The following is a 26942-nucleotide window of genomic DNA, read 5'->3' on the forward strand; positions in this document are numbered from 1 at the left end:
GCCCGGAAGTAAAGGGGCCATGTTGGTGGGTGACCCTAGGAGAGGTACCGGGCGAGAGGCGAATCTCGAGTAGAGGAAGTGCGCGCGGTCCTCAGGTGAGCGAGGGGAGGAGTGACGGCTAGGGCTGGGGGTTCGCCACGCCTTCTCTCAGGGTCGCTGTTTGAGTCCCCAGCCCGGCCGGGGCCCACACTACGGGCCTGATCACCGGGGGTCTCGCCCCAGCCTGCCCTGGGTTTTCCCCTGGAGGCCGCTCCGGGGCCTCGCCCCAACCTCCGGAGCTCTCCTGGTGCCCCAGAACCGGCCTGCCCCAGCCTCAGGGTCTTTCCAGCCTGGTTCGGTGCGATCCCCCCAGGTAGGGGGAGGACCTGGGGACCCTCCAGGGCCCAACCACCCATTCGCCTGTCGACCTTGTAACAGCTCTTGCATGCCAGTCCCCTCCTACTTCGTAAAACACTTTACTGTTGATTTCTGGATTCATCTGTCCCACTCAGGGAGACTTGGCGCCGAGGGGCGCTCTTCTGCAGTTGAGGGTAAAGGGATGAGGACGGTGGCTGGCTCACCCTCGCGCAGCAGGCTCGCAAGGCCAGAGGCTGACGGTAGCTGACTTTGGGCCCAAAGTTTAGACCTTTTTACCAGTCAGATACCTCTCCCATTCAGTCTCATTTCTTTATTTCAGAAAGAGGGGTGATCATTTTTTCCACACAGGGACACTGTGAGCGTCCTTCGTTATTTTTTGAGCCCTCGGTATGTGCCAGGCGCTGAACTGGGAAAGTCTGTACAGCACCTAGAAGTGCTGTATGCATGGTAAGATCCCAGCCCACGGTAGTTTTCATTCCACAGGCAGGCAGAGTCGGGGTCGGAAGTGCACCCCCCCTTTACAGCCCTGCCTGTGGGCGAGTTACTTCTCTCTGGCAGCATCAGTTTCCTCCACTTAAAATGGAGATACTGGTGACACTAGAATTGTTGATGGAATGAGATGTCACGTGGGACCTGCTTGGCCAGTGCGTGCTATAATAGTAAACAATCAATAAACATTAACCATTGTTGTTATGAACCCTGTCCACTTCATAAGTTCTCAGTTTAAATGTGATAATGGATGACAAAGCACTTTGCAAATGGTAACACTCCTGGTTCTGTAAGGGTTTATTGTTACTGAAGGTAGATGATGGTGGTTTATGTGTAACTAAATCTGATACTTATTGAACATTTACAAACACACAAGGGGAGGTAGCATTAATCATAGCTGCCACAATAGATGGCTTGGCATATGCTGAGTGCTATTCTAACCACATTTAATCCTCATACTAACCATATGGAAAATACAGTTTTAATCCTCATTTTACAAATGAGGAACTAAGGTAAGCCCAGAGAGGTTAAGAAACTTGCCCAGGGTAATTAGCTTACTAAGTGTTGGTGCTAGGATTCAAGTATGACTGAGGCCCCTTGTGGTGAAGTTATATTACGTGTGCTTCTTCCCTGGTGGCTCAGATGGTAAAGAATCTGTCTGCAGTGCAGGAGACTGGGGTTCAACCCCTGGGTTGGGAAGATCCTCTGGAGGAAGAAATGGCAACCCACTCCAGTTGCCTAGAGAAGCTAGGCTCCAGAGGAGCCTGACGGGCTACATACAGTCCATGGGGTCACAAAGAGATGGATGTGACTAACTAATATTTTTACTTCCTTTCACTTTACATGCGATATCTCAGGCAAGTTTCAAAATAATCCTATGAGGTAAGTACTATTAGCATAAAAGTACATAGCAGTATATAAATGTAGATAGCATTATTTCTATTTTACAAGTGAGGAAACTGATGCTCAGAGAGGTTATGTACTTTGCCCAAAATCATATGGCAGGTAAGTGGCAGAGCCAAAATTCAAGCCCAGGTAGTCCAGCTTCCAGTCCCTGACCTTTCAGCGTAGCTGGTAGTTTCCCAGGAGCAGGAGTCTGTAGGCTGGAATCTAGTCCTGGCCTTGCCACTAAGTCACAGTGTGACCTTGAGGGGGTCTCTGAGACCTGGATTAAGAACTACAGAATTACTGGTGACTCAGATGGTAAAGAATGTGTCTGCAACAAGAGAGACCTGGGTTCAATCCCTGGGTCAAGAAGATCCCCTGGCAAAGGGAATGGTTACCTACTCCAGTAGTCTTGCCTGGAGAATCCCATGGACAGAGGAGCCTGGCGAGGTACAGTCCATGGGTTTGCAGAATCAGACATGACTGAGCAACTAACACTTTCACATTTCACTTTCATAGGTCCTTCTGGGCTTTCCTGGTGACTCAGCGGTAAAGAATCCACCTGTCAATGCAGGAAATGTGGGTTCAATCCCTGGGTGGGGAAGATCCCCTTGGAGAAGGAAATGGCAACCCACTGTAGTATTCTTGCCTGGAGAATCCCATGGACTGAGGAGCCTGGCAGGCTACAGTCCAAAGGGTCACAAAGAGTCGGACACAACTGAGCAACTGAACGAGAACAACAGTGTAGTTCCCTTCTATCATTAATTCTGATTCTAGGCTTCTCTTTCTTCCCTCCTGTGTATAGCTTGACGCCCAGCCCCTGTCAGTCCCCCATGGCCTCATGGAGCCGAGAGGCGGTGCTGAGTCTCTACCGGGCTCTGCTTCGCCAAGGCCGACAGCTTCGCTACACTGATCGAGACTTCTACCTTGCCTCCATCCGCCGTGAGTTCCGGAAAAACCAGAAACTGGAGGATCCCGAGGCCCGGGAGAAGCAGCTGGAAAAGGGCCTGGTCTTCCTCCACAGCAAGCTGGGAGGGATCATTTAGGATCCTCTCCTTTCCCCTCCCATCCTAATTCCAAGGGAAAGAGGACACAGGTGCCTTCCAGAGACACGCCTGCCTCTCTCCCACCTCCACCTCACAGATGCATTAAGAAGTCTCAGGTAGGTAAGCCTGTGTTCCTGTAGGTTTCATTTTTTCTGATACAGGGGACCAGGAAAGGGAGAATCTTTCCTTTTAGGGGCCAAAGTTCTTCAGGCATACTGAAGGAAATACCAACATAAATAACAGAATGTTCCCTTATAAAATGCTCCCAGTTAAAAAGGCCCTTAGTTTCAAGTCCTACTAGGGATCATTTTTCTTCATAGAACATTTAATGTATGAAAATGCTAGAAAAATTACTGGTTAAAACTTAGATCTTGTTCCATCTGGCTCATTCTTCAGTGGATTCAGTTCTCTTGAGGATTAGATCATGTTCCCCCAAACATAACTCTGTGGTTTAGTCACATAAGTCCAGTCCTACTCTTTGTGACTCCATGGACTGTAGCCCACCAGGCTCCTCTGTTCATGGAATTCTCCAGGCAAGAATACTGGAGTGGGTTGCCATTTCTTTCTCTGAGGATCTTCCCAACCTGGGGATTGAACCCAGGTCTCCTGCACTGCAGGCAGATTCTTTACCAACTAAGCCACTGGGAAGCTGTAAACATAACTATACTCTGTTTCAAAAGTCTCTAAAGCAAGTATAGTGTCCAGACCTCAGAGGACTGCCTTCGTGGCTCTGCTGCTAACAACTGTGGGATTTAGGGCAAATCATTCAATCTGTCCAGGCCTCCATTTCCTCATTTGTAGATGAAATAGCATCCCACTCCAGTATTCTTCCCTGGAAAATTCCATGGACAGAGGAGCTTGGCAGGCTAGCTACAGTGGGGTCGCAAAGAGGACACGACTGAGCACCACCACTAAAATAGTACCCACTTCTTCAGCTTATTGCAAGAGTTAATGAGAAAATGCGCAGAGTGCTTCAATGGTTCTTGGCCAGTGGTATGTGAGCTCTGTTTCCTGTCATGCCAAGGTGACCAGCAAGTTCCACTGTAACCTGATGACTGTATTTAATTCAGCAACTAGATGGAGAAACAGTGGAAACAGTGTCAGACTTTATTTTTGGGGGCTCCAAAATCACTGCAGATGGTGATTGCAGCCATGAAATTAAAAGACGCTTACTCCTTGGAAGGAAAGTTATGACCAACCTAGATGGCATATTCAAAAGCAGAGACATTACTTTGCCAACAAAGGTCTGTCTAGTCAAGGCTATGGTTTTTCCAGTGGTCATGTATGGATGTGAGAGTTGGACTGTGAAGAAAGCTGAGCACTGAAGAATTGATGCTTTTGAACTGTGGTGTTGGAGAAGATTCTTGAGAGTCCCTTGGACTGCAAGGAGATCCAACCAGTTCATTCTAAGGAGATCAGCCCTGGGATTTCTTTGGAAGGAATGATGCTAAAGCTGAAACTCCAGTACTTTGGCCACCTGATGTGAAGAGTTGACTCATTGGAAAAGACCCTGATGCTGGGAGGGATTGGGGGCAGGAGGAGAAGGGGACGACAGAGGATGAGATGGCTGGATGGCATCACTGACTCGATGGACGTGAGTCTGGGTCAACTCCGGGAGTTGGTGATGGACAGGGACGCCTGGCGTGCTGCAATTCATGGGGTCTCAAAGAGTCGGACACGACTGAGCGACTGAACTGACTGAATTGAAGACAGGTGACTGGAGTTGAGACTGAGCCAGGTCTAGAAGGACATCCAATCTCCTGTTGAGGAAGTCGTGATATCTGATGAGGGGGTAGTGGGCACCACAGCTTTGTCAGCCGGGGAGTGGTGTGGATGAGGGGTCAGGGCAGGGGCAGCATGCAGAATAAATCGGTGAGAGGCCCCAGAGTGGGTGAATCTGAGCAGATGAGTGGAGGGACTGAGGCGGTGGGGTGGCTGCATGTAGGTGCAATGTGGGCAGCAGGGGACTTCACCAAGTGGGGGCTGGTGTAGCAGGAGGAGGGAGGATGAAGGATGACTTTGAGGTGGAAGGCATGCCAGCTGGGTGGAGGGTACTGTTTTCAACAGAGAGGGAAGGCAGGAGGAGCCATGTGGAATGGTTTTGGGTTGATTGGCAGACCTGCCTTTGGGAGTAAACAGCAGGTACGAAGTGATGCCCACTTCCCTGTGCCTGCATAGGGAAAGTGGAAGTGAGTACTGAAGACTTTGTGTTCAGAGTCTGTTTTGAGTGTGAGTCGCGTTAAAGGTTGCTGCCACTACCTCCTCCAAAAACCAAAAAAAAACATAGACTTAGTAGCTCACGGGTGGAACAGATGCATCAAGTCCTGTCTGTCAAGTACTGCTGGCCCTGGGGGCAGTGAATGAGCCAGAATGGTCCTGGGGCATATGGTCTAGTGGTGCGTGGAGCACAGATGGGTACAAGGTGGGGCTGCAGGCTGTTTGGGACCCCTGTAACCTGCACCCCAGCACCGTGAGCTCTAGGTTCAACTCACGACTGCACAGCTTACTCGCATGATGACTGACCTATGCCTCAGTTTCTTCATCTGACAGGGGAGCTAACAATGTGACTGACCTCATGGGATTGTTGTGAAGAGTAAGAGAGCAAAGAGGGGGAAAATGCCCAGCACATGGTACATGCTCAATGTATGTTAGTTCTTATCATGTATACTTAAACCAGGTCATGTTTAGTTCGAATCATATGACCTTTTCAAGTAAAAGAAGTTGGAATGTTCAGAGTTCTGTGTCGTCATCCTAGGAAGCCACAGGGCCAGTGTTACTCATCACCGCCACTGTCAGTACGCGGGGTGGTGAGTATGTCCGTTCCCATTCTTGTGTCTGAGGAGGCAGGTTAAACACCGTGTCTGAAGTGTCAGCAGAGTTCACATTCTGCATCCTCAGCCCTGCCCACTGGGACAGTGGTTCCTTCTCTTTTTTTAAATACTTTTAACTAGTTGTATGTGTACAGTTCAGTCGTGTTAAGAATATTCATCTTATGATGTAACAGATCTCCAGAGCTTTTTCATCTTGTAAAACTGAAACTAAACCACAGGGCTCCTTCCTAATTGCGCAAGGACCCAGGCTCCTTCCCCCTGGTTAGGCAGAGCTCCTACCCCTCACTGGCTCCCAGCTAGTAGAGCACGGCCTGAGTGGAGGGTATACTGTGGATAAGCAGTTTCAACTGGAACAGGTTGAGTTCAGTTTTAGAAACTCTGATCTCCCTGGGGGAGCTTGTGGGTGTTCTCTCTTCTTGCTGGTTGCTAGGTCATCAGCACCACCTGGTCCTTGGATGGGGCAGGGAATATACTGCGCTGGTGTAGAAAAGCCTTTTCCCAAGTCTGCTCAACGTAATAGTTTTGGTCTCAAGCCCAGGATGGCATCAGTGTGGGTTTCAGAGACCGTTCCTGGCTCCATTTCAGAAGGTGAAATGGACCTCACAGGACAATCTGGATTGCTGAGTGCCTTCTGAAACGTGACCTTTGTCCTGTGGATGGAAATCGTAAAAGACTTGATAGCCCACGTTCGTAGAGTCCTTTAACAGTTGATAAAATGTTCACGTGCAGTATTTTAGTAGCTGTGTTGTCCTTACTACAACCCTGTGATTTAGGCCGTGCCGGCGTCATTATCCCCTTTACATAGCTGAGGGGCTGAGTAACTCATTTGAGGTCACCCAGCTAGTTAGTCAGGGCTCAATGGCAAGTTCTCAAGATTTCTGACTCTAAAATTTAGCCTCTTCTGTCGTGCCACCTCACTGCCTCATTCTCACCAGCCATCAGAGGGTCAAGGACTAAATGGCCCAGAGAGGCTCCTTCCAGCTTCCGCACAGAGGGGAGCTGGGCCCTTCTTGCTCTGCTGTATCATATGCAAGGATCATTTAGGAGATGGTTCTCCCTATTGTAAATATATCCCTAAAGAGCCTTTTGTTTTAAAAGAAATAAAACAGTGGTTGGAATAGAAAATGGCAGCCCGCTCCATTATTTTTGCCGAGAGAATTCCATGGACAGAGGAGCCTGGCGGGCTACAGTCCATGGGGTCACAGAGTCAGACACGACTGAGCGCACACAGAACAGCGCTCATCATTCTGTATGGGGACTGTACCTGTCAGCTTTGTCCTGATTGTGTTAGTTTGTCTCAGTGGCTGCTGGAGGGACGATAATGGCTGGAGTTCCTGCCTGACCCCACCTGCAAATACAGTTTCCCTCTTCTCAGCCTTGCTTGCTCTGAGCATTTGAAGTGGAAGTGTATTTAATTTGGCGAAGTCTCCCATCCTGTCCCTGAACCCGAAGCGTCTACTAACTGCAGAAGGTGAGAAGAGAACAGAAAAGTGCCAAAGTGGTGAATTCTAGTTAGAGAAAGAGTAAGGCTCGACTGCAACTGCTGCTGAAATAAGTGGGGTCAGAAATACTCCTTCCTTGTTGAGGAGGGCAGAAGCATGCGGTGTGAGGTGAGCAGTGCTCGGTTGTAAGGGTATTCGAAGGAGATCACTTCACACTGGCGGGCGCACCAGCGATCTTGCCTCTCTGTCCTCCCATTCTGGGTATACGGGTGAATGGTACACAACTGTTTACAGGGAGTTCCTGGGATACAGGGCACGGGGGGAAGAAGCAAGCAGTGTGAAGCGCCATGCTCAGATCTGAGCCACTCTGTCATCCCTCATCTGGGTTGGGCCCAGGGTTTTAAGTCCATGGGAAATGGGTTTTTGGGAGGATGAGGGGAACTTCAGTCAGGATGACCCCATTGTTGCCAGGGAACGAAGGTGAGCTCACCCCGCGTGAACCCTGTACGGAGGCCAGCCTCGTCTGCACTGTGCCTGTGAACTCCACTCGGGGGGCCACATTTTCAGTGCATTTTTCAGGTGCATGTGAACGGGTGGATTTTCTTGTTCTCCAGTTAGCAGCTTAGTCTCCAGCAACCGTCGTGTTTATTCAGTCTCTGCCCCAGAGCCAGGCTCACCTGAGCTTCTCATGGTCCCCTGCGCACTCTCCCCGAGAAACAGCATTTGTCAAGTGGGACTGTCCGCAGAGAGTTCTTTTCTTCTTTGGCCCTTCCTCACACATGGACTTGTAGTTACACCTCCGTGTGCCAGGGTATTCAGTCCGTGTCATCGTTGTTACCGTTGTTCGCAGAAAGTTCGCAGAATAGGAACAGTTTGATCTGGGCGAGGGTAGACATGATAGAGGAGGAAAAGCATCACGCTAGGAGTCGTGAGTTGTGCACGTGGCTCTGTCATCCCTTTTCTCTGAGCCCTCTGACAAGTCACCTCCCTGTGTGTGAGGGGATGTGATGGGACTAGATGGGCCACCTCTAATTAAATGAGACCTTCTCTGCTCTTCTTTCCACAAGCAGTGGCCGAAGGATCAAAGCACTATCTGCGCTACAGTGTTGGGAAAGGGGCCGGAGGATTGGGTTTCATGGTGGGGTTTTCACTCTAACACAAGAAAGGGTTGACCATGAGCTTAGTGCTCTCTAGAATCTCAATAGACGGGTGGGGTGGTTTTCCCATAACTAGCATGATCATTTCCTCCGCCTGCATCTAGGTACATCCAGGACACACTACCTCCCTCCTGGCCCTCGAGTGTGGAGCCCTAGAGTCAGGAGGATTTGGTTTGCTGGAACTCAAGAGTACCCTGGACTGGCCCAAAGCAGGAGGGAGGAGGAGGTCTGTTCTCAGGGTCGCAGATGGTGACAGCTGTGTTCTGCCTTCGTCCTCAGGTGCGCGATGGCAGGCTCTGGTGAGCGCAAAAGCAAGAAAGATGACAATGGCATTGGGACGGCCATCGATTTTGTACTCTCCAACGCCCGGCTGGTGCTGGGGGTCGGAGGAGCAGCCATGCTGGGCATCGCTACGCTGGCGGTTAAGCGGGTAAGTGCACTCAGCCCAGGCCAGGCATTGGAGAGGTGGTGAGGCTGCCAAGTGGAGCTGACCTAGAATAAGACCGTGATACTGCTAATGGGAATGTAATATGGCAATTTGACATTATTAGACAAGACCTTAAAAGAATTAAGTAAATGTGCTTCTAGGATCCTGTTATAAAGAAACTGTTGGAAATACAAAGAAAGAAGTTTATCCCAGGGTTAAATTGCAAATAACCAAAATAGCTTCTTGTGACCACCTTACTTAAAATAGCAGCACCCTCACCACACATATATTTCCTATTTCCCTTTCCCGCTTTACTCTTAATTAACACCTGTATCTGCCTGCTTTTGCTTGTTGATTATGTATCTGAATCCCTGTACTGGACTGCAGACTCCATGAAGGCAGGAATTGGGTTGGGAAACTGATTTATTTTGTACACCTAGAACAGTGCCTGGCACAGAGTAGCCATTCAGTGATGTGTTTGTTAAATAAATGGATCGGTGTTTGACATTACGGTGCATTGATAAGGTACAGTGTTGTATCATCAGAAATTGTACCATATTGTTCAGCCCTGATTCATTCTTAGTGATACGAGGAGTGATAAAAATGACAAGTAAAAAATCAGTTTTTTAAGGTATATATAGAGGAAGATTGGAGAAGGCAATGGCAACCCACGCCAGTACTCTTGCCTGGAAAATCCCATGAACGGAGGAGCCTGGTAGGCTGCAGTCCATGGGGTTACTAGGAGTCGGACACGACTGAGCGACTTCACTTTCACTTTTCCCTTTCATGCATTGGAGAAGGAATTGGCAACCCACTCCAGTGTTCTTGCCTGGAGAATCCCAGGGACGGGGAGCCTGGTGGGCTGCCGTCTGTGGGGTCACACAGAGTTGGACACGACTGAAGTGACTTAGCAGCAGCATAGAGGAAGATGCTAATTATATAAATACATATTTCCAGAAAGAAATATACCAAAATATTAATAGTTATCTTCTGGTGTGACTTCCCTGGTGGCTCAGGCAGTAAAGAGTCCACCTGTAATGCAGGAGACCTGGGTTGGGAAGATCCTCTGGAGGAGGAAATGGCAACCCACTCCAGTATTCTTGCCTAGAGAATCCCTTGGACAGAGAAGCCTGGCGGGATACAGTCCATGGGGTCACAAAGAGTCGGACACGACTGAGCAACTAAGCACACAGCACGGCACTTAGTCTGTCAGACCCTGTCATGTCCTGAAATGGGTACTGAGGCCCCAAAAGCACCGATGGGGCCTGACTCAGATGTCAGCCGCTCCTTGTGGGGTCCGGCTGGTGCCTGTGCCCCCAGAACAGAGAAGTGGCCCTGTGGACAGGCCTGGCAGGGGCACAGGTCTGACCCACGTCAGGGAAGCCCTGGGGCCTGGGTGGAGGAGGGGGTGTCCCCGAGTCACCCAGCAGGGTCTTATGAATAGAACTAGTAGAAATTCTGAGTTTTTTTTTCTGGGTTGTGACATTATAGATAAATGTGTTTCTTACTTATTTATATGATTTAGTATTTCCTGAGATTTTTCTGTGTGGAGCAAAGCATTCCATAATCTAAAATAAAATGACATTACTGAAAAGTAGTAGTGGAACTCAATATGGGAGAACTGGCGGGAAGCAGGAAAGAAGGTCCACATGCTGGGTCCTCTCTGCTCTTTCAGATGTACGACAGGGCTATCAGCGCCCCCACCAGCCCCACCCGCCTGAGCCATTCAGGGAAAAGGAGCTGGGAAGAACCAAACTGGATGGGCTCTCCCCGACTGCTCAACAAGGACATGAAGGCAGGCCTGAGCAGGTCCCTGCAGGCCCTTCCCACAGGCTCCTCTGCCTTCGACACAGGTGAGGAAGGCTGTTTCCCTCTGGGACTCATCTCGGGCTCTTGGTGCTACTCTTGCCCTCAACATGTTTCTTAAGGACACACGCGCCAGGCACCACGCTGGCCTTTTGTGCTAAGCCCTTCTCCTCTCTGGGGCTGAGGCGGCTGTGGATGAGCAAGCATGGGATGAGCTCACAGGCCTCTCTTTCTTGCCTTGGCAGATACATTCTGCCCGCCCCGGCCCAAGCCATTGGCCAGGAAGGGCCAAGTAGACTTGAAGAAGTCACGACTCCGCATGTCCCTGCAGGAGAAACTTCTCACTTACTACCGGAACCGGGCGGCCATTCCTGCCGGCGAGCAGGCTCGGGCCAAGCAAGCTGCTGTGGACATATGTGCTGAGCTCCGGAGCTTCCTGCGGGCCAAGTTGCCTGACATGCCACTTCGGGACATGTACCTGAGTGGCAGCCTCTATGATGACCTGCAGGTAACCAGGGGGTGCTTACGAAGGGTAGGGTGGTTCTGACCACGATGCTTCTCAATAGTGCCATTGGGGCAGAAGATCAGTGTCCCAGGCTTGCCAAAAAAGATTAGTCTTACTCCTTCTGAATTCTGCACATGTGGTAACATTTGATCCCTGCCTTTAACTCGTTTCAGTCATAAAACTTCTAGGAAGCTTTTAGAGGCTTCCTCCTTCCTTATTCTTGTTCCAGTTTCTCCTTCCTGGCTTTCTGTCTTCTGGGATCTTGAAGGCATGGAGGATGTTATATGTACTTCTGAGTCCATAAACAGTGGGGTGTGTGGAACGAGCACAGGCTCTAATGTCTAACAGACCTGGGTTTTAAGTCCTCACTCTGAATTGATGTGGTCATGTGCAAGAATTTTTAGTTTCCTTTTTTGCTGGGTTCGGAGGGTGGTGGTGGGGGATACAAGATGGTGAGACCTGTGTTTGGGGAAACTTGTCTCTTGAGGAGATGAAGGTCCCTCAAACCCTTTTTAATTTTGCTATAATAGGTGGTGACAGCCGACCACATCCAACTCATTGTGCCCCTCGTGTTGGAGCAAAACCTGTGGTCATGTATCCCCGGGGAGGACACCATCATGAACGTCCCTGGCTTCTTTCTAGTTCGCCGGGAGAATCCAGAGTATTTTCCTCGCGGTAGCAGTTACTGGGACCGCTGTGTAGTAGGGGGCTACCTTTCTCCGAAGACGGTGGCAGACACGTTTGAGAAGGTAGTGGCTGGCTCCATCAACTGGCCGGCCATCGGGTCCCTCTTGGACTACGTGATTCGACCAGCCCCGCCCCCAGAGGCGCTGACTCTGGAAGTGCAGTATGAGCGGGACAAGCACCTTGTCATTGACTTCCTGCCATCAGTGACCCTTGGTGACACTGTCTTGGTGGCCAAACCACACCGGCTAGCCCAGTATGACAACCTGTGGCGGCTGAGCCTGCGTCCTGCTGAGACGGCGCGCCTGCGGGCCCTGGACCAGGCCGACTCGGGCTGCCGCTCCCTGTGCCTCAAGATCCTCAAGGCCGTATGCAAGTCCACTCCGGCCCTGGGCCGCCTCACTGCCAGCCAGCTCACCAATGTCATCCTCCACTTGGCCCAGGAGGAGGCTGACTGGTCCCCGGACGTGCTGGCCGACCGCTTCCTGCAGGCCTTGAGGGGGCTCATCAGCCACTTAGAGGCCGGCATTCTGCCCAGTGTCCTGAACCCCAAGGTGAACTTATTTGCAGAGCTCACCCCTGAGGAAATAGACGAATTGGGATACACTCTCTATTGCTCGTTATCCGAGCCAGAGGTGCTGCTGCAGACGTAGGGCAGGTGAAGGCCAAAGCAGGTGTCGGGTGCTCAGGCCCGATTCTCCGTTAGAAACACTTGGCTACATAGTTGGTGCCTCACAGGGTCCCTAGGTGCCTCCTGTCTTGCTGGTCATCACCCTGGTGATTAGATTCTAATCTAATGGCAGATTAGAATGCCATTTCTGTCTCCTCTTTTTTCACCTTCCCTTTCGACTTTTGTTATCAAACACTGTGCTCCCTACTCTTCCCCTCCCCATGCTCCAGGCTAGTTTTCCTTGAATGAACTGAGAAGGTGGAGCCCTAGCCTGAGCTGTGGCGACCACTTGGTATTTTGCATCTTGGCCTAGGTCTGTCGTGTCGGCTGTGCCGCCTGCCCTTCTTCGGTGTCTGCTCTGTCTTTCCTGCCTGTTCACATCTTTGTTGCTCTTTTTTCCTGGAGCGCATCTGCCTAATTAAGATGTTGCCTTGCAGTTGACTGTCACTGAAGTTAGGATTGCATGTTTCAAACTCAACTCTGCAGGGAGTGCTCAGACAGTATTTAGGATTTCCGGGGATAAAGCTGGTGGAAAAGCTGGTCTTTGACCCAAGTTCCTGGAAAAAAGAAGCCCACCCCCACCTCTTGACCAATTCATATCCAGAAGGACCAAGAAGGTCTCCTGGGCACCCTTTTGGCTGCCGCACAGGGGAGTGAGGGCTCACGGTAAACTGGATGCAGAGTTATTCGGAGACTGTCTCTCAGTGGCCATTGGTGAGAGTGCAGGTGGGTGAACCTGGAGGTGGCGGTGGGGTCTGCGTGCCTGATGTCTGTGCCTCACCTGGGGCTGCTCCCGTCCGGCGCCGCTGGGTGCAGGTGTTGAGAGACGCGGGCGGAAGGGCTGCTGTTGGCCCCTCCCTGCCGTATTGCTAATGAGGACAAGGCCTTCAAGGACACAGTCTTAGTGCGTGAGGTTGACAGGCAGCTGACCATCAATGACCAATTCCTCCCTGTCAGGCCTGCGTTTCTCGGATATTGCCTTAGCCCAAGAACAGGTCCAAGAGCCAGCCCAGTGTGTGCCCTGTGAACATGAGGGAGTGTTTGCTGAACTCTGCAGGCATCACCAGAGGGCAGGCAGACATGCACAGACCTCCTCCCTCCATCCCGTCTCTCACCCAGCACCTGGGGAGATCGGTGCTACCCAGGAAGAGCACATGGCTAGAACACATGAGAGGGAGGTGGGTACTTCCCACATTCCTTCTTGTTTTCTGCTGCTAAAATTGCACTATTTATTGCAATGTAAAAAGTATCCTGAGAGTGGGGAGGAATATTTAATATACAATGTCAGTGCATCTTGTTTTGTGTGGTTTTTTTCCTGTTTGTGGCAGGAGGCTGATGATAATTCTATTTCTGATCTTCCCATCCAGTATTTTGTTCTCCCATCAAATCTTATTTTTATTCTTACTACCTCTCCATCAATGAGATTCTGGTGAAGCTCTCTGCAGCTGTCTCATTCCTTTCCAATGACAGCGACATGAAATGACTCTTTAAATAGCATTGAAACCTTAGCTTCCCTTTGAATTTAAGGTAGAGACTCCTGTCCCCTTTTTTGTCATGGTTTAGTAGGTTGAGCAGTAGGGTTAACATTGGCTATATTTAGAGTCTTCCTGTCTCTTCTCTTACATACATGCAAAGGCCCCCTGAAATGGTTCAGTTGTTCCCTTTGTATGAAGACATTGAGAGAGAATGAAAAACAACAGCCCCGAAGCCTGAGAGAGGTTCTCCCTCTTGGCTGTTCATCAGAGTCAGACCGGGAGTTTACAACGCTCTGTATGCCTGAGTACCACCCAGGGTGACTAGTGTAGAGGCTGTGGGGTGGAGCCGAGCACTGATGCACCCATCTACTATCATTAGAAGAAAAGGACAGGGCCACGAGTGTTTGAAAAGCATTCCTTCTTGTTTTTCTTCATTCAGAGAAAGGATCTGGTTTTCCCCATGTGAATATTAGAAAACCTGGAATTTTCCCAAGGTGTCTCTGACCAAATTCTATATAAGACATTGGATGGAGACTCAAAAAACAAAAGACTTTAAAGACCAGATCCCAAATCATCTAAGCCAAATGTAATTGTGATTTGAGTTTATCTCCGAGCACCTTTCTACAGGCAGCTCCGTCTCTTACCTGTTTTCAAAAACCAAAATGCCTAACTCTGCCATTTCACAAGCAAGAATCTCTTAGCGGTCCTCAGAACTAGAAGCAGTGGGAATTCTCGACTCTAGTCCTGGTGGATTTGCTGACTGAGATGGGGCAAGTCCCATCATCACATGTGGATGAAGTTCAGTGCTTTGAGATTCTTGGATGGAGGAGGGGACCCCCCACACACACCTACACACACACACTTTTTTTTTTCATCTTTGGGGAAAGATGTAGGGCCTTTGCCTGCCTTTCTACTCTGTAACTTTCACCTTTGCCTGAAGTAACAGCATCTGCTTCTACTCCATCTGGAAATTTTTTTGCACCATCTAGGTTAACAAACCACATAGTTAGCTTAATGCTTGAAAAAAGACTCATCATCTCAAAAACCCAATCAATTCCAAAGTGTATTTTGGTTTTCCCTGTTGCCCCTTCCTAAAACATGAGTTCAATTCAAAGTACTTTATACTCTTGGTTGTGACTTTTTTTCCAAATAAAAAAATAACTGAAGCTCATGTTTGGAAAAATTGTGTTGTGAGACCTATAATCTTTCCTCTTGGGCTCAGCCCCTGTGGTCCTCCTGTTCATATTCTTGATTGGCTGGTGTTGCTCCCTGGTACTTCACTCAAGTTGAGAACGCAAATGGTTTTGATGAGGAATCAGCTTCGGGATCAAGAAGCCCTGGAGAGGGTTGGGGGTGGGGATGTGTGAGCAGGGATCCCTGCCATGTGTCCAGAGGTTCTGTTGTGGCACATCTTTGAGACTATGACCCTGGCCGAGAACTGCTCTCACAGGACGTGTTAGAACCCTGACCTTTGAGCCGAAGCTTAAAGCCAAAGAGAATGGTAAGAGGACCCAAGACTAGAGCTGTGAGGCGGTAGCCCTCGTAGATACACTTAGCTGATTGGAAGAGGCCAAAATATCAGAGGTGTGTGTTCTGGGGCTAACTGTGTACAGTGCGTTGCTTATCTTTTCATTACAGTCACCTCATGCTCTCTATTCTTCACCCCTGAGGCCAGGCCCACAACATGCCATCCAGTCATTTGCCTGCCCTTCAGTGAGGTTACTATGTCTGGAGGATAGGTTTGGAATCCAGCACCAGTCTTTTCTGTCCTGTCTGGGCTAGGTCCAGAGAGAAGCAGCTTAGCCCTGAGACCCAGACAACTACTATCCTTTTTCTCCTTGAGGGAGGAAATAAAGCCGGGGAATGTGCTGTCTGTCTACAGCACGGGAAGACGAAAATAAAGAGTTTCCAACAGCTTTGGCTTGTGTGTGTGGTATGAAACATTTTCCTACAGGACTGGGACTGGTTCTCCATTTGCAGGTAGGAGACACTTTGAACTGGGTTACCATAATGGAAAGGATGGGATGACCTGCTACAGGAGTCATTCTCCCACCCCTCTGCAGTGTCAGTGTGGAGCAGGATTACTTTAATTCTCAGCCATCGATATGGTCATCTGTCAAGAAGCACTGACAGCTCCCTCCATACAGCAAATGGAGGACATGTCCCCCAGGGTCCTTGGTGACACCTTTGGAACACTTGAGTAGTGGCCCAGGGGTTCTTACTGTCTTTGCACTAGACTAGATGCCTTATGTATGTCGAGATATTTGTGATTCCTCAAGGAGAAAGAAAAACCGCATCTAGTATGCTTTGCCTATACTAGTTGTTCAGTTGTTGATTTCATCTCTGTAAATAATAGTCCTCTGAGGAAGCAGGATGATGTAATGGAGATGGGGACGGGGGACCTAGGAGGTTCAGAAGACCTCAGTTCTAATAAAAGTAGTAATAGGAACTATTTATCCAGCACTTATCAGATACCAGGAGCTTTGGCTCAGTGCTTGCATGTATTATCTTACTTCATTGTAAGCATACTCATCATGAGCCTCATCTTACAGATCAGGAATCAGACTCAGCAAGGATAACTCACTCAACCAAAACGTCTCCACTAATAGCCAAATTTGGGGGTATTTGCCCCTAAAAATCTCTCAACTCCTACCTCATACTGCCTTCACGGCGCAAGAACACTTCATCCCTTTAGTCCTCAGTTTATCACTGAAAAGAAATTGTTAGGCTAAACCGAATCAAGTCAATAAAATGGTCAGTAGTCACGGAGGACAGTGCTTCCTCAATTTTTCACATCACAGTCCTCAAAGGAATATTTGTAGAGCCCACTTAAGTGGATGGAAGCAAAAACTCAAGGTTTCCACCTCTACAGGGCTTTCCTCACCACTCTTAACAGTTCCCCAGTAGAGAGTGCAACACACACACACACACACACACACACACACACACGTCGCTCAGTCGTGTCCAACTCTTTGGGACCCCATGGATTGTAGCCCACCAGGCTCCTCGGTCCATGGGATTTTCCAGGCATGAATACTGGAGTGGGTTACCTGTTTCCTTTGCCAGGGGATCTTCCTGACCCAGGGATCAAACCCAGGTCTCCCGCATTGTAGGCAGACGCTTTACCGTCTGAGCCACCAGGGAAGCCCATCGAAAACACAGAAGAGTAGGAGTAAGTTTCAAAAGGATTGTCAGTTGAGATCTTTTATAGATGAAATCTACTTCCTAGAAGTCAACTCGCCAATTATATGCACAGTTGGAGACAAGAGGCTGCATTAAAAAAGGTCCAACTGGAAAATATCTCGGGTACCCAATTAGATCCAGTTATTCTGCGTCTGTGGATTTAAAATGATCATCATCCACGGTGGAATAGATGTGTCCCTCGTTGCTTAGAAAACCCACAGCTAGCTTGACTGAGGCTACGGACATGTGTTGGAGTTGGTTCTTGAGATCCTGAACACAAACTACCGCAATTGGGCATTGCTGGGAAGGACTTGCTGGGAAGCGATTGTGCCTTGGAGTTACAGCGGTGGGAGATAATTGAAACTACCCGAGAGACAGCAGCTTAATAAAATCTCTCCTTGTTCTTAGCGGAATTCAAACTACATAAATGGAAAGAAATCTCCCCTGTAACAGAATAGCAATTTATATTTTAGCAAAATGGATTATGTAAAAATACATTGGGCTGTAGGATTATGCATCTCCTCGACTTTTATAGTCAAAAGTAGGGACGCGGAGCTGGCCTTTGATGGTAGGTGGGCACAGATGAGGCGATTCGACTGACGTCATCAGCCAATCTTTTCACAAGTGTCTGCATGAAAACGACACTGTGAAAACGCACACACGAAGTGGCACTTCCTTTTGCCTTTTATCTTCGGGCCTGAAACTGGTCGCTAGTTAGGGGCTTCACTGAGAACGGCAGAAAAGGACTGCATGGCCGGGACCTAACGCCATTATTTGGGACGCACTAGGGGAGGGCTGCCCCAGGCAATCAAGACCGGCTCCGGGCCGACCGGCCTGAGACAACCACTGCAAAGCGTTACCACAGAAAAAAGCGAGTGGGCGACAGCGCCAGACGGCGGGAACCTCACCGGCCGCTCCGCCCCTTCCCGCGCAGATCAGGAGCTTGAGCCAATAGAAATTGAAGATATATATGACTCACCGTGCCTGACCAATCATCTCGACGCGCTCTCTCCTCCATTATCTCGCGCGAGAACCAGGAGACCGTCTACTTCACAATAAAAACCTTTCTTGGGGTGAAAGACTTCTTTCTCCGCCCCTCGAGCCAACGCCGGAAGTGAGTGTACGGATCCCTCCGCGCTCTCTGGCGGAGGCCTGGAGTGACTCTTTGATTTTAAAAGCCTTGTAAAAAAGTGCACCTTTTTCCTGAAGCCGTAAATAAAAAACTTAACAAACTCCCTCTTCACTGATATGCCCTAGACATAAAAGTCGGAGATTTGTAAACGATCGGGGCGTCGGAGAGCTGACAATACGTGGGCGGGAGGTGCGAGTCACGTGACGGCGGCGGAAGGATGTGGTCTGTGATGCGTCCTCACAGAGGCAGAGTCTATAAAGGATCCGCGCTCGGCTTGTTGCTGCCATTTTTCCTTCTTCCCGTCCATAGATGTAGTTCCTCCGGGCAAGTGCGCAGTCTCTACTCCCGCTCCCCCAGGGTCCGCGGCCACCATGGCGCATTAGAGGCAGCAGTGCCTGCGGCAGCATCGGCCTTTGCAGCGGCGGCAGCAGCACCAGGCTCTGCAGCGGCAACCCCCCCCAGCGGCTTAAGCCATGGCGTAAGTACCAGGGAGGAGCCGCTCTGGCCGTGATCCCCGGGTCGGTGAGGGGTTTTCGCCTGCTTGGGTGCGGCCGAAGGCCTGGCGGCGTCGCGGAGGGGGAAGCGGGTTTACGAGCGCCCAGGACGCGTGACTCCTGCTTGGGTGTCCCCGAAACGCCGGCGCCCTTGTGTCGGGAGATCGCGGCATTTTGCCGCGGAGCGAAGCCCTGGGCGGCCCCGGGCTCCCCGGAACCCACCGGAGTCCCATCTGGCGTCCCGTGAAACGTGGCAGCAAAGATGGCGGCGGGGCAGGGCGGTGGCCGCGGCTTGAGTCGGAGGGGCGTGGGCGGGGCCGGGCGGCTGGTGCCGGATTTGGACGCGAGGGTGGGGCGACTTCCTCTTGTGGCCGGTAGGGAAGGGCCGGGCGTCCATCTTGTGCGGCCTAATAGAAAGGTGACACCATGGCCTTGGGGTGTCACCATGGCCGTCCCTGTTTTCAACACGGAGTGGAGTTTTGATTTGGCCATCCTGGTTAATGGGTGAGAAGATGAAATTCTCGGACCAGCTGATGTCTAATGGGACTCGGTTTCTAATTGCTATCCAGGCTTTTCACGGCATTCAGCAGCAGCCTTGCTGTAACCGACAAAGACATCTTCGAATTAAGCACATTCCTCGAGTTAAGCACCAAAACCTCGCAACATGGCCGAGATGAGCTTTCTGAGCAGCGAGGTGTTAGGGGGGGACTTCGTGTCCCCCTTCGACCAGTTGGGTTTGGGGGCTGAAGAGAGCCTAGGTCTCCTAGATGACAACCTGGAGGTGGCCAAGCACTTCAAACATCATGGGTTCTCCTGCGACAAGGCTAAGGCAGGCTCCTCCGAATGGCTGGCTGTGGATTGGTTGGTCTCAGACAACAGCAAGGGTAAGAGGGACTTTTTTTTTTTATCTGCTCGTGGGATCTGGTGATAGGGGCTCCTACGTTTGATTCAAGTTTCTTCCAACTTTTTATCTTTTCCAGAGGATGCTTTCTCCGGGACAGATTGGATGGTGGAGAAAATGGATTTGAAGGAGTTTGATTTTGATATCCTGTTCAGTAAAGATGACCTGGAAACCATGCCAGATGAGCTCTTGGCCACGTTGGATGACACGTGTGATCTCTTTCAGCCCCTAGTCCAGGAGACTAACAAGGAGCCCCCCCAGATAGTAAACCCAATTGGCCATCTTCCAGAAGGTTTACCAACAATTGACCAGGGTGCCCCCTTCACTTTCTTTCAACCTCTTCCCCCTTCCCCAGGGACCCTGTCTTCCACTCCAGATCATTCCTTTAGTTTAGAGCTATGCAGTGAAGTGGTTATCCCTGAAGGAGATAGCAAGCCAGACTCCACCACTACTGGGTTTCCTCAATGCATAAAAGAGGAGGATGCCCCCTCAGATAATGATAGTGGCATCTGTATGAGCCCTGACTCCTCTCTGGGCTCTCCCCAGGATAGCCCTTCCACCTCCAGGGGCTCTCCAAATAAGAGCCTGCTATCTCCAGGTGCCCTCAGTGGCTCTTCCCGCCCCAAACCCTACGACCCTCCTGGAGAGAAGATGGTAGCAGCAAAAGTCAAGGGTGAGAAGCTAGACAAGAAGCTGAAGAAAATGGAGCAGAACAAGACAGCAGCTACTAGGTACCGCCAGAAGAAGAGGGCGGAACAGGAGGCCCTCACTGGTGAATGTAAAGAGCTAGAAAAAAAGAATGAGGCTCTGAAAGAGAAGGCAGATTCCTTGGCCAAGGAGATCCAGTATCTTAAAGATCTGATAGAAGAGGTTCGCAAAGCAAGGGAGAAGAAAAGGGTCCTCTAGTTAGGGTAGTCAGGAGTATGTGCGCTTGTATATAGAAGGCTGAAGCTGTGTTTTAATAAATTATTTTGTAGTGAAAGTACTACTGCACAGTCTGGTCTGTTGCCTCTGGTAAGAGTCCTGATGAATCCCAAGTCTCAATTGCTGTGGGATTGGCTGTCAGTATTCAAATGCACGGTGAGATTTCTTAATTTCCTGACCGGCTGGGCCATAGGTGAAGATTTTTGAATAACTGCTGTGCTAGGTTTTATCCTTGAGTAGGGATGGAACCTGGACCTTCTGCATTAGGAGCAGGAGTTTTAACCTTTGGGCCACCAGGGAAGCCCCAGGATGACTGATGCGGTTGGGCCTGAGACAGTGAGTGGTTTACATCCCTTCAGTAGGTTGATGGGTTTTTGCTGAAAACCAAGAACTATCAGACTTGATGCTGGTGGTAGGAAGAGCCTGGACGCCACTCCTGTTTTTGTGCCAACATTAAATACCCAGATAAAACCCCATGAGGCTGCACTAATCTGAATTCTGTACAGGCTTCTTCCCATAAGGGTCTGTTTAGAGAAAGTGGGCTCTAAAGTGGTGGCTGAAATGGGTGAGTGGGGTCAAAAGGCTGGCTGGTTTTGAGGCTCCCCTCTGGCACCTAGGCCAGCTGGAAGGCCTGCTATGCATTGGGGATGGGTCGGGGGAGAGTTAGCATGGAAGGGCACGGGCTGCGCTGCCCTTGCAACCCTGGCTGGTAATGTCCTAAAGCGGGATATGGCAGACATTTTCTTTGGGATTGTTGAGATGATCCCAGCCTGGGTAGGTTTCTTCCCTTATGTCCTTTGGGGCCTGTGGAGGGAAGATGAGTGTACTATCATGAAGGACAGTGTAGCTGAGTGTGTGTCATAAGGGTGATGGGAATGTGGCACCAGGCACTGTTCTGAACACAGTGCCCATGTCCTACAGCAGGGGGTGTTCAGAGTGGTAGGCCTAGCTGTTTGAATCCAGGGCTGGGCTGATTGGTGACCTAGGTGTGAATTTTCCTCCAGCACACCAAAGGTGTATGTGGCCTTGGTGACTTGGAGAAGGACAGGGAAAGTTGTGGAGACACAGAATGGGGAGGGCACCTGAGAAAGGAGCTCAGGCAAAGCCTTGGAGGTGGGGATGAAACCCCAACAAATAAACCTCTCGCAAGAGGGCGGCCCTACCCCAGCTGTGCTAGAGGAAGTCACTGGAGATGTGTAAGCCTCCCACCCACACGTGCCCATGTGGCTGTCTGGCTAGGGCCTCAGTCAGCCCTTCCACTCATGGAGGCTCAGGGCAGTGGATGGCTGGAGCAGCCCACCCCATGTGGAAGCCACAGGAAGCCTGGGCTGGGGCTCTGTTGGTTACCCTAGGGTCTCCTCCAGGCAAATGTGCCAGCTGCTCCAAACCACCAGAGACATGCTTCCAGGTGCTTCACAGCCACTCAGAACTGGTCTTTCTAGCCTTGGTCTCAATATGGTAACCCAGTGTCCCCTTTCTTGGCTCCTGAGCCTTTCTTTCCCATCAGATCTGTCATGTGCATCTTTGTTAGGAAGGGGGCCTGATCAGCCTGTTCTTCAGAGAACAAACTCCTGGTGAGAGGCAGTGAGCAGCTGAGCCTGCTTCTTGCTAAGCTACTTAAAAGAGGAAGCACACCCAACCACCTTGCTCTGTGGGGGGAGGACGGTGGAGAGCTCAGGGCACACCAGTCTCTCCCTTCTTAGACAAGCCCATCTGAGGACATTGGCACAATACCAATGTGGAGTCTCAGCTCCTTTCCTCCCACCTTGACTTCCTGAAAGGCCGGCCAGCTTTCTACTCAGATGGTGGCCACCTGCAGACAGGAAGGATTCCAACTTGGACTCAGGCAGGTCTGTGGTCCTCTGAATCCCCACTGAGGATGGAAAGCTGGCTAATAACCAGGGAAAGTGCTCCCCATCCCAGGATGGGTGTGTAAGGAGTAAAACCACCTGCACTAAAGAGGCCGTGGTGGGATGGGCCAACTCTTCCTAGCCACGGGGCCCTTCGGAAGTTCTCACCAGACAATGCATGCCCCAAGGAGCTTTTTAGGCATGGGTGGGTGGGGGCCCTACAAGAGCCAGACTAGCAGCCTGAAGGCCTCCAGGGCCCTTTCTCCACAAGGCCCCCAACCTGTCCTCAGAAGGAACTCCTGGGGCTACCAGGACTTGTCACCAATACCACACTGAAGCCCAAACTGGGCAGCACCACTCACCCACTTGGGCATGCCGCTCAGCACTGCCTGCGGCCGCCAGATGCGGCCCAGCTTCCACCTTCCCCCTCACCTCGCTAGTTCCCACCTCGTGACAGAAGTAAGAGGAAAAAAAAGTAGCCTTTGGTATCTGTCCCCCGACTGCGTGTGCACGTGCCCTGGGCACTGGCCTGAGGCAGCAGTGATCCCTCCCTCAGACCCTGGTGTTGGCTTCCCTGGAATGAGCCCCCAGCAGCTGTGGGTGCTATTTTTGCCTCAAGAGCTGCCTTCTCAGCCGTGGCTGCCCGCCAGGGGGAGGAGGCTCATGGAGGCTGTGAACTGCTCTCCGCTGGCGCCTGCACTGGGGCTGGGCCCAAGGACTTCTCATCTGGAGCCTAAGCAGCAGCTGGAGGGGTGGGAGGGTGGTGGTGGAGGCTCCTTGGTACCAGGGGAGACAACGGGAAACACCCTGTTAGAGCAGTACACAGCCCCTGGGCCACATTTATTAGAACCCGAAGCCTACCCAGTGGCCCTCCTCCTATCAGAGGTGTGGTCCCCAGGGGCCCAGTGACCGGCCTCTCCACAGCAAATAGCTCAGAGACCCTTCCTGGGTTAAAGCAAACAAAACAATCAGAAAGGTTTCTTCCTGGTTCTCCTGGCAGGCAGGTGGCACCTCCTGAGCCTGGAAATGTCAGCTCAAGTCTGAGCGAAGGTCCTGTGGGATTCCAGCTCGCCAGCTCCCCCAGGGGTTCCCCACCCCGGGCTGAGAGATCAGAGGAGGCTGTGCCCTCCTGGGAGCCTAGCTGCCGAAATATTCCCGCTGGAACTTCTGGAAGTCTTCCTCGGTGAACACGGTGCCCTCGGCCTTCTTCTTCTTCTTCGTCTTGGTCACAGGCCGGTCACAGGCCTTGCGGCCCCGGTTCTGGCGCATAATCTGGGGGCGTGTGGGGGTCAGGAGCCCTGGGTGGTGACTCCACCACCTGGAGCTCCACAGCCTAGCGCAGCCGCCCAAGGGCCGCCCTCTCCCCCGGCCCTCAGCACGTCTGGGGAGGGGGAGGGCACATCGTTTCCATTCACAGAGGAGCCAACCGAGGCCCAGAGGGGTAGCAGGGGAGTGAGGCCAGGCTCCCACCTCCCCTGTTATGCTGTCAGCCCTCTGAGGAGGCCCCTCACTGCACAGCAGTGTGTCCAGCTCTCGGGAGCCTGGAGGGGGGCCCGCCCCCCACCCTAGGCTCAGGGCTGAGACTCCCACGGATCCCCGGGACAGCCTCAGCTTTCACCCCCACTTCCCACAGCCCATCCCCCTGACGAACCTGCCGGGTGACGGATTCGTCCACTGTGCTTCTTGCACTGGTCATAAACCTCAGGTTTACTCCAAGGTAACCTCGACGCTCTTTCTTCCGGAACTCAGCTGTGGAGGCAGGGAGGGTGGTATCATTCCAGATTCACTCCCTGGAAGCCTTCTGGGGTCCCTTCTGACATCTCCCCACTCCACCCCTGCCGAAGGCCCCATGGTCCATTCCCCACGTCACTGCAACAGGCTGACTTCTTATGTCAAAACCACACTCCACACAGATCCCACTCAGAGTCCCCCGTGGTTCCAGCTGCTCAAGTGATTTATTCAACAAGTGCGTCCTGGGCATTCACTGTGTGTCAGGCACTGTTCTAGGTGCAAGAGCACAGAGCCGGAAACAGAACAGCCCAAAAGTCCTGCCCTCGTGGAGCTTCCATTCTGAAGGGAGAGAGACGGTAAACAAGGCAAGCAGTAGTTTAGAGGGTGAACGTTTTATGGAGAAAAAGAGAACGGCAAGCAGAAAGGAGGAATGCAGGGGATGGGGGAAAGGTGGCAATTCTAAAAAAATAGGAGGCTCTGAGAAGACCTGAAATTCACTGAAAGAAATTCTGAGCAAAGACTGGAGGAAGAGAGCATTAAACTGTGGGCAGAAGAGCATTCTGGATAGAGGGAACAGTCAATGCAAAGGCTCTGAGGCAGAAGTGTGACTAACGTGCTTGAAGGACAGGGAGGGGCGAACCTGAGGGTTGGAAGCTGGAGGGGGCAGATCACGGGGGGCCCTCAGCAGGCACGGAGGCATGGAGGCATGGAAAGAACTCAGGCTCTCACCAGGCCAATGGGAGCCCCTGGAGGGTGAGAGGCAGGGTAGAGACAGGTCTGACTTAGGATTTTACGGCATCACTTCAGCTGCTGTGGTGAGAACCAGATGACTGGGGGAGGGGGATCAAGGAGACCAATTAGCAAGTTTTTGTAATAATCCAGGCAAGAGATGGTGTAGCTCAGACCAAGGCGGCAGCCACAGAGGTGTCCTTTAGGTTGGCCCTGAGAGTCCCCTCACTCATGTGCCATGGCAGGGTGGTGGGATGGGGTGGGTGGGGATGGAGGGTGTGCCCGCTCCACCCTGGCATCACTGTGGCTCAACCCAGGCTCACTTCCCTGCTTTCACACTTGCTCCTGTTGTCTTACCTCCCCGAGATTCATAGTTCTTTTAACAGATACTTGAACACCTTTATATTGATTGCACCAGGCCCTGGGGAATTGAGGCTTCTCCTGTGGCTCAAGACAGTAAAGAATCTGCCTGTAATGTGGGAGACCTGGGTTCGATCCCTGGGTTTGGGAAGATCCCCTAGAGGAGGAAATGGCAGCCCACTCCACTTTGTTGACTGAAAAATCTCATGGACACAGGAGCTTGGTGGGCTACAGCCCATGGGGTTGCAAAAGAGTCAGACAACCACAAAACTAACACTGGGGATTTGAAGACACACTAGGAGCTCAAGTCCTGCCACAGGTCAAAACATCCAAACACCCCACGATCCTGCCCACGCTGTCCCTCTTCAAGTCTGTACATCTCATTAAGTGGCGCCAAATCCCTCAAGATGCTCCCTCCATCCTTACAGCCAATCCACCACTGACACCATCAACACAGCTTCCAGCCGCAGGATTCTTGTTATGTCTGCACTGTCACCGCTGCTCAGGCCACAGCACCTTCTACTTGAAGGGACAGGTGGGAGCAGGGCTCTGGAGACACACTGCCTGGTTTCCACCGGTACCATCTGGGCAGGGGTCTGTTTCTGCATCTGAGCAATGCGGGTAATGACAGCGCCGGCCTCACAGGGTTGTGAGGAACAAATGAGCAAACATCTGTCAGAGACTGAGAACAGCACCCGCAGTGTTAACTTGTACTCAACACTCAGTCTCTGACCCTCGTTTACTATATGTCACCTCGACCAGACTTCTTTCTTTCAACATTTCAAAGATTAATAATAAACTTCTGATTCCACATATGATAACAGTATACGTCCCCCAGCTCATTCTTACATTTCCATCAGGTCTGTGCTTAAATGTCGCTTCCTCAGAGAAGTCTTTCTTCTAAGTCCCTTTCAAAGTACCCTAGTTTTACAGCACAAACCTCATCACAGAGATCCAACCTGACGCAACCCAAACCCAAAATCAGTTTCAAAACGCTGATTTTGAAACTCCTCAGTGTTCTCTCCCCACTAGGACTGTAGACCTTGAGGGTCGGGACGATGTGATTCGTTCATCTCCGTGTTCCCAGGACCCCGCTCCGCGGCCGTAGCATGGCAGGTAGTCTAGTAACGCCTGGGGAACATTTGAAGCCCTGACTCCAGCGCCAGTTCCTCCAAGGCACCGACCCCGGAAGCAGCGCGTTCAGCCCGTTCCCAAGCTCACCCAGCGCCGACTTGGGCACCTTTCCCTTGGCGGAGTTCCGCAGTTTCTGGGCCTGGGTCGCCTTCGCCTTACGGGTCCGCTTCATCGGAGCCTGGCTCGGTTTGGTGTGTCCTGGAGCGGCGCCGGGGGCTGTAAAGAACGGACTCGGGTCGGAGGGCGCTCAGGGTTCCCATCCCACCGAGGCTAAGACTGGTTTGGATCGTTGGGCGCCCTCGGGGTTCCTGCCCCCAGCCCCTGCCACCTTCCCGCCCGGCCGAACGTCCTCGGGCAGAGCCTCCTCACCCTCAGGAGCCCCCAGTAGTTCCAAGCCCCGCCGCAGCAAGGCAGCCGACATAGCTGCCCTGAGTTCTGCCCACAGTTCTGCCCACACGTCTCAACTACTTCCGCCTTGGCTCCCGTGGTGGTTTCGACGGAAACCTGAGCCAGAAGCAAAAGTTCCACAGTGAGCGGACGGAAGTGCCCACCTTCCTTAGAACGCATGCGTGAGGTTTACTAATCAGCGGAAAGGAGGCGGGATCTGGAGGCGGGGCCAAAGCGCCGAAGGAAGCATTTGTCGTCCAATCGCAACCCAATCAACCCTTTGCGAGACAGGCGGCACCTTCTCCCGGAAGCCGCCCACCAGTAGCTCAGCCTCGTAGGTACA

The 26942-nt window shown here is 51.5% G+C and overlaps 4 protein-coding genes across 5 annotated transcripts; 3 read left to right on the forward strand and 1 right to left on the reverse strand.

Annotated features, from left to right (window-relative positions):
- Positions 1–19: 19 nt before the first annotated feature.
- MIURF (mitochondrial elongation factor 1 upstream open reading frame) lies at positions 20–2777 on the forward strand. Its single transcript, XM_059887166.1, has 2 exons — positions 20–95; positions 2537–2777. Exon 2 carries the CDS (start codon positions 2565–2567, stop codon positions 2775–2777), a length of 213 nt encoding a protein of 70 aa, XP_059743149.1. The 5' UTR covers positions 20–95; positions 2537–2564.
- On the forward strand, positions 20–15688 carry MIEF1 (mitochondrial elongation factor 1). 2 transcript variants are annotated; one of them, XM_005207341.5, is made up of 6 exons: positions 20–95; positions 2537–2893; positions 8487–8637; positions 10310–10487; positions 10686–10948; positions 11476–14945. In XM_005207341.5, exons 3-6 carry the CDS (start codon positions 8494–8496, stop codon positions 12280–12282), a joined length of 1392 nt encoding a protein of 463 aa, XP_005207398.1. In that variant the 5' UTR covers positions 20–95; positions 2537–2893; positions 8487–8493; the 3' UTR covers positions 12283–14945. The 2 variants fall into 2 exon arrangements, with proteins under 2 accessions (XP_005207398.1, NP_001193055.1); NM_001206126.1 differs by lacking the exons at positions 20–95; positions 2537–2893 and having other exon boundaries at positions 8494–8637; positions 11476–15688.
- A 2683-nt stretch (positions 15689–18371) lies between these two features.
- ATF4 (activating transcription factor 4) lies at positions 18372–20467 on the forward strand. Its single transcript, NM_001034342.2, is given in 3 exon segments — positions 18372–18567; positions 19153–19467; positions 19564–20467. Coding segments are annotated over 2 exon segments (1047 nt in total). The 5' UTR covers positions 18372–18567; positions 19153–19247; the 3' UTR covers positions 20391–20467.
- A 2601-nt stretch (positions 20468–23068) lies between these two features.
- RPS19BP1 (ribosomal protein S19 binding protein 1) lies at positions 23069–26698 on the reverse strand. Its single transcript, NM_001098916.2, has 4 exons — positions 26582–26698; positions 26300–26428; positions 23910–24007; positions 23069–23530 (listed from the first exon to the last, which is right to left on the reverse strand). Exons 1-4 carry the CDS (start codon positions 26631–26633, stop codon positions 23396–23398), a joined length of 414 nt encoding a protein of 137 aa, NP_001092386.1. The 5' UTR covers positions 26634–26698; the 3' UTR covers positions 23069–23395.
- Positions 26699–26942: the final 244 nt, after the last annotated feature.

The sequence above is a fragment of the Bos taurus genome, chromosome 5 (assembly GCF_002263795.3).
Source record: "Bos taurus isolate L1 Dominette 01449 registration number 42190680 breed Hereford chromosome 5, ARS-UCD2.0, whole genome shotgun sequence".
NCBI classification, from domain to species: Eukaryota; Metazoa; Chordata; class Mammalia; order Artiodactyla; family Bovidae; genus Bos; species Bos taurus.

Coding starts and splice junctions, on each gene's coding strand:
- MIURF (XM_059887166.1), top strand. CDS start 2,565: ATGGCCTCATGGAGCCGAGAGGCGGTGCTGAGTCTCTACCGGGCTCTG.
- MIEF1 (XM_005207341.5), top strand. CDS start 8,494: ATGGCAGGCTCTGGTGAGCGCAAAAGCAAGAAAGATGACAATGGCATT. Junction 8,638..10,309: donor CTACGCTGGCGGTTAAGCGG/GTAAGTGCACTC, acceptor CTGCTCTTTCAG/ATGTACGACAGGGCTATCAG. Junction 10,488..10,685: donor CTCCTCTGCCTTCGACACAG/GTGAGGAAGGCT, acceptor TTGCCTTGGCAG/ATACATTCTGCCCGCCCCGG.
- RPS19BP1 (NM_001098916.2), bottom strand. CDS start 26,633: ATGTCGGCTGCCTTGCTGCGGCGGGGCTTGGAACTACTGGGGGCTCCT. Junction 26,429..26,581: donor ACTACTGGGGGCTCCTGAGG/GTGAGGAGGCTC, acceptor CGTTCTTTACAG/CCCCCGGCGCCGCTCCAGGA. Junction 23,531..23,909: donor ACGAATCCGTCACCCGGCAG/GTTCGTCAGGGG, acceptor ACACGCCCCCAG/ATTATGCGCCAGAACCGGGG.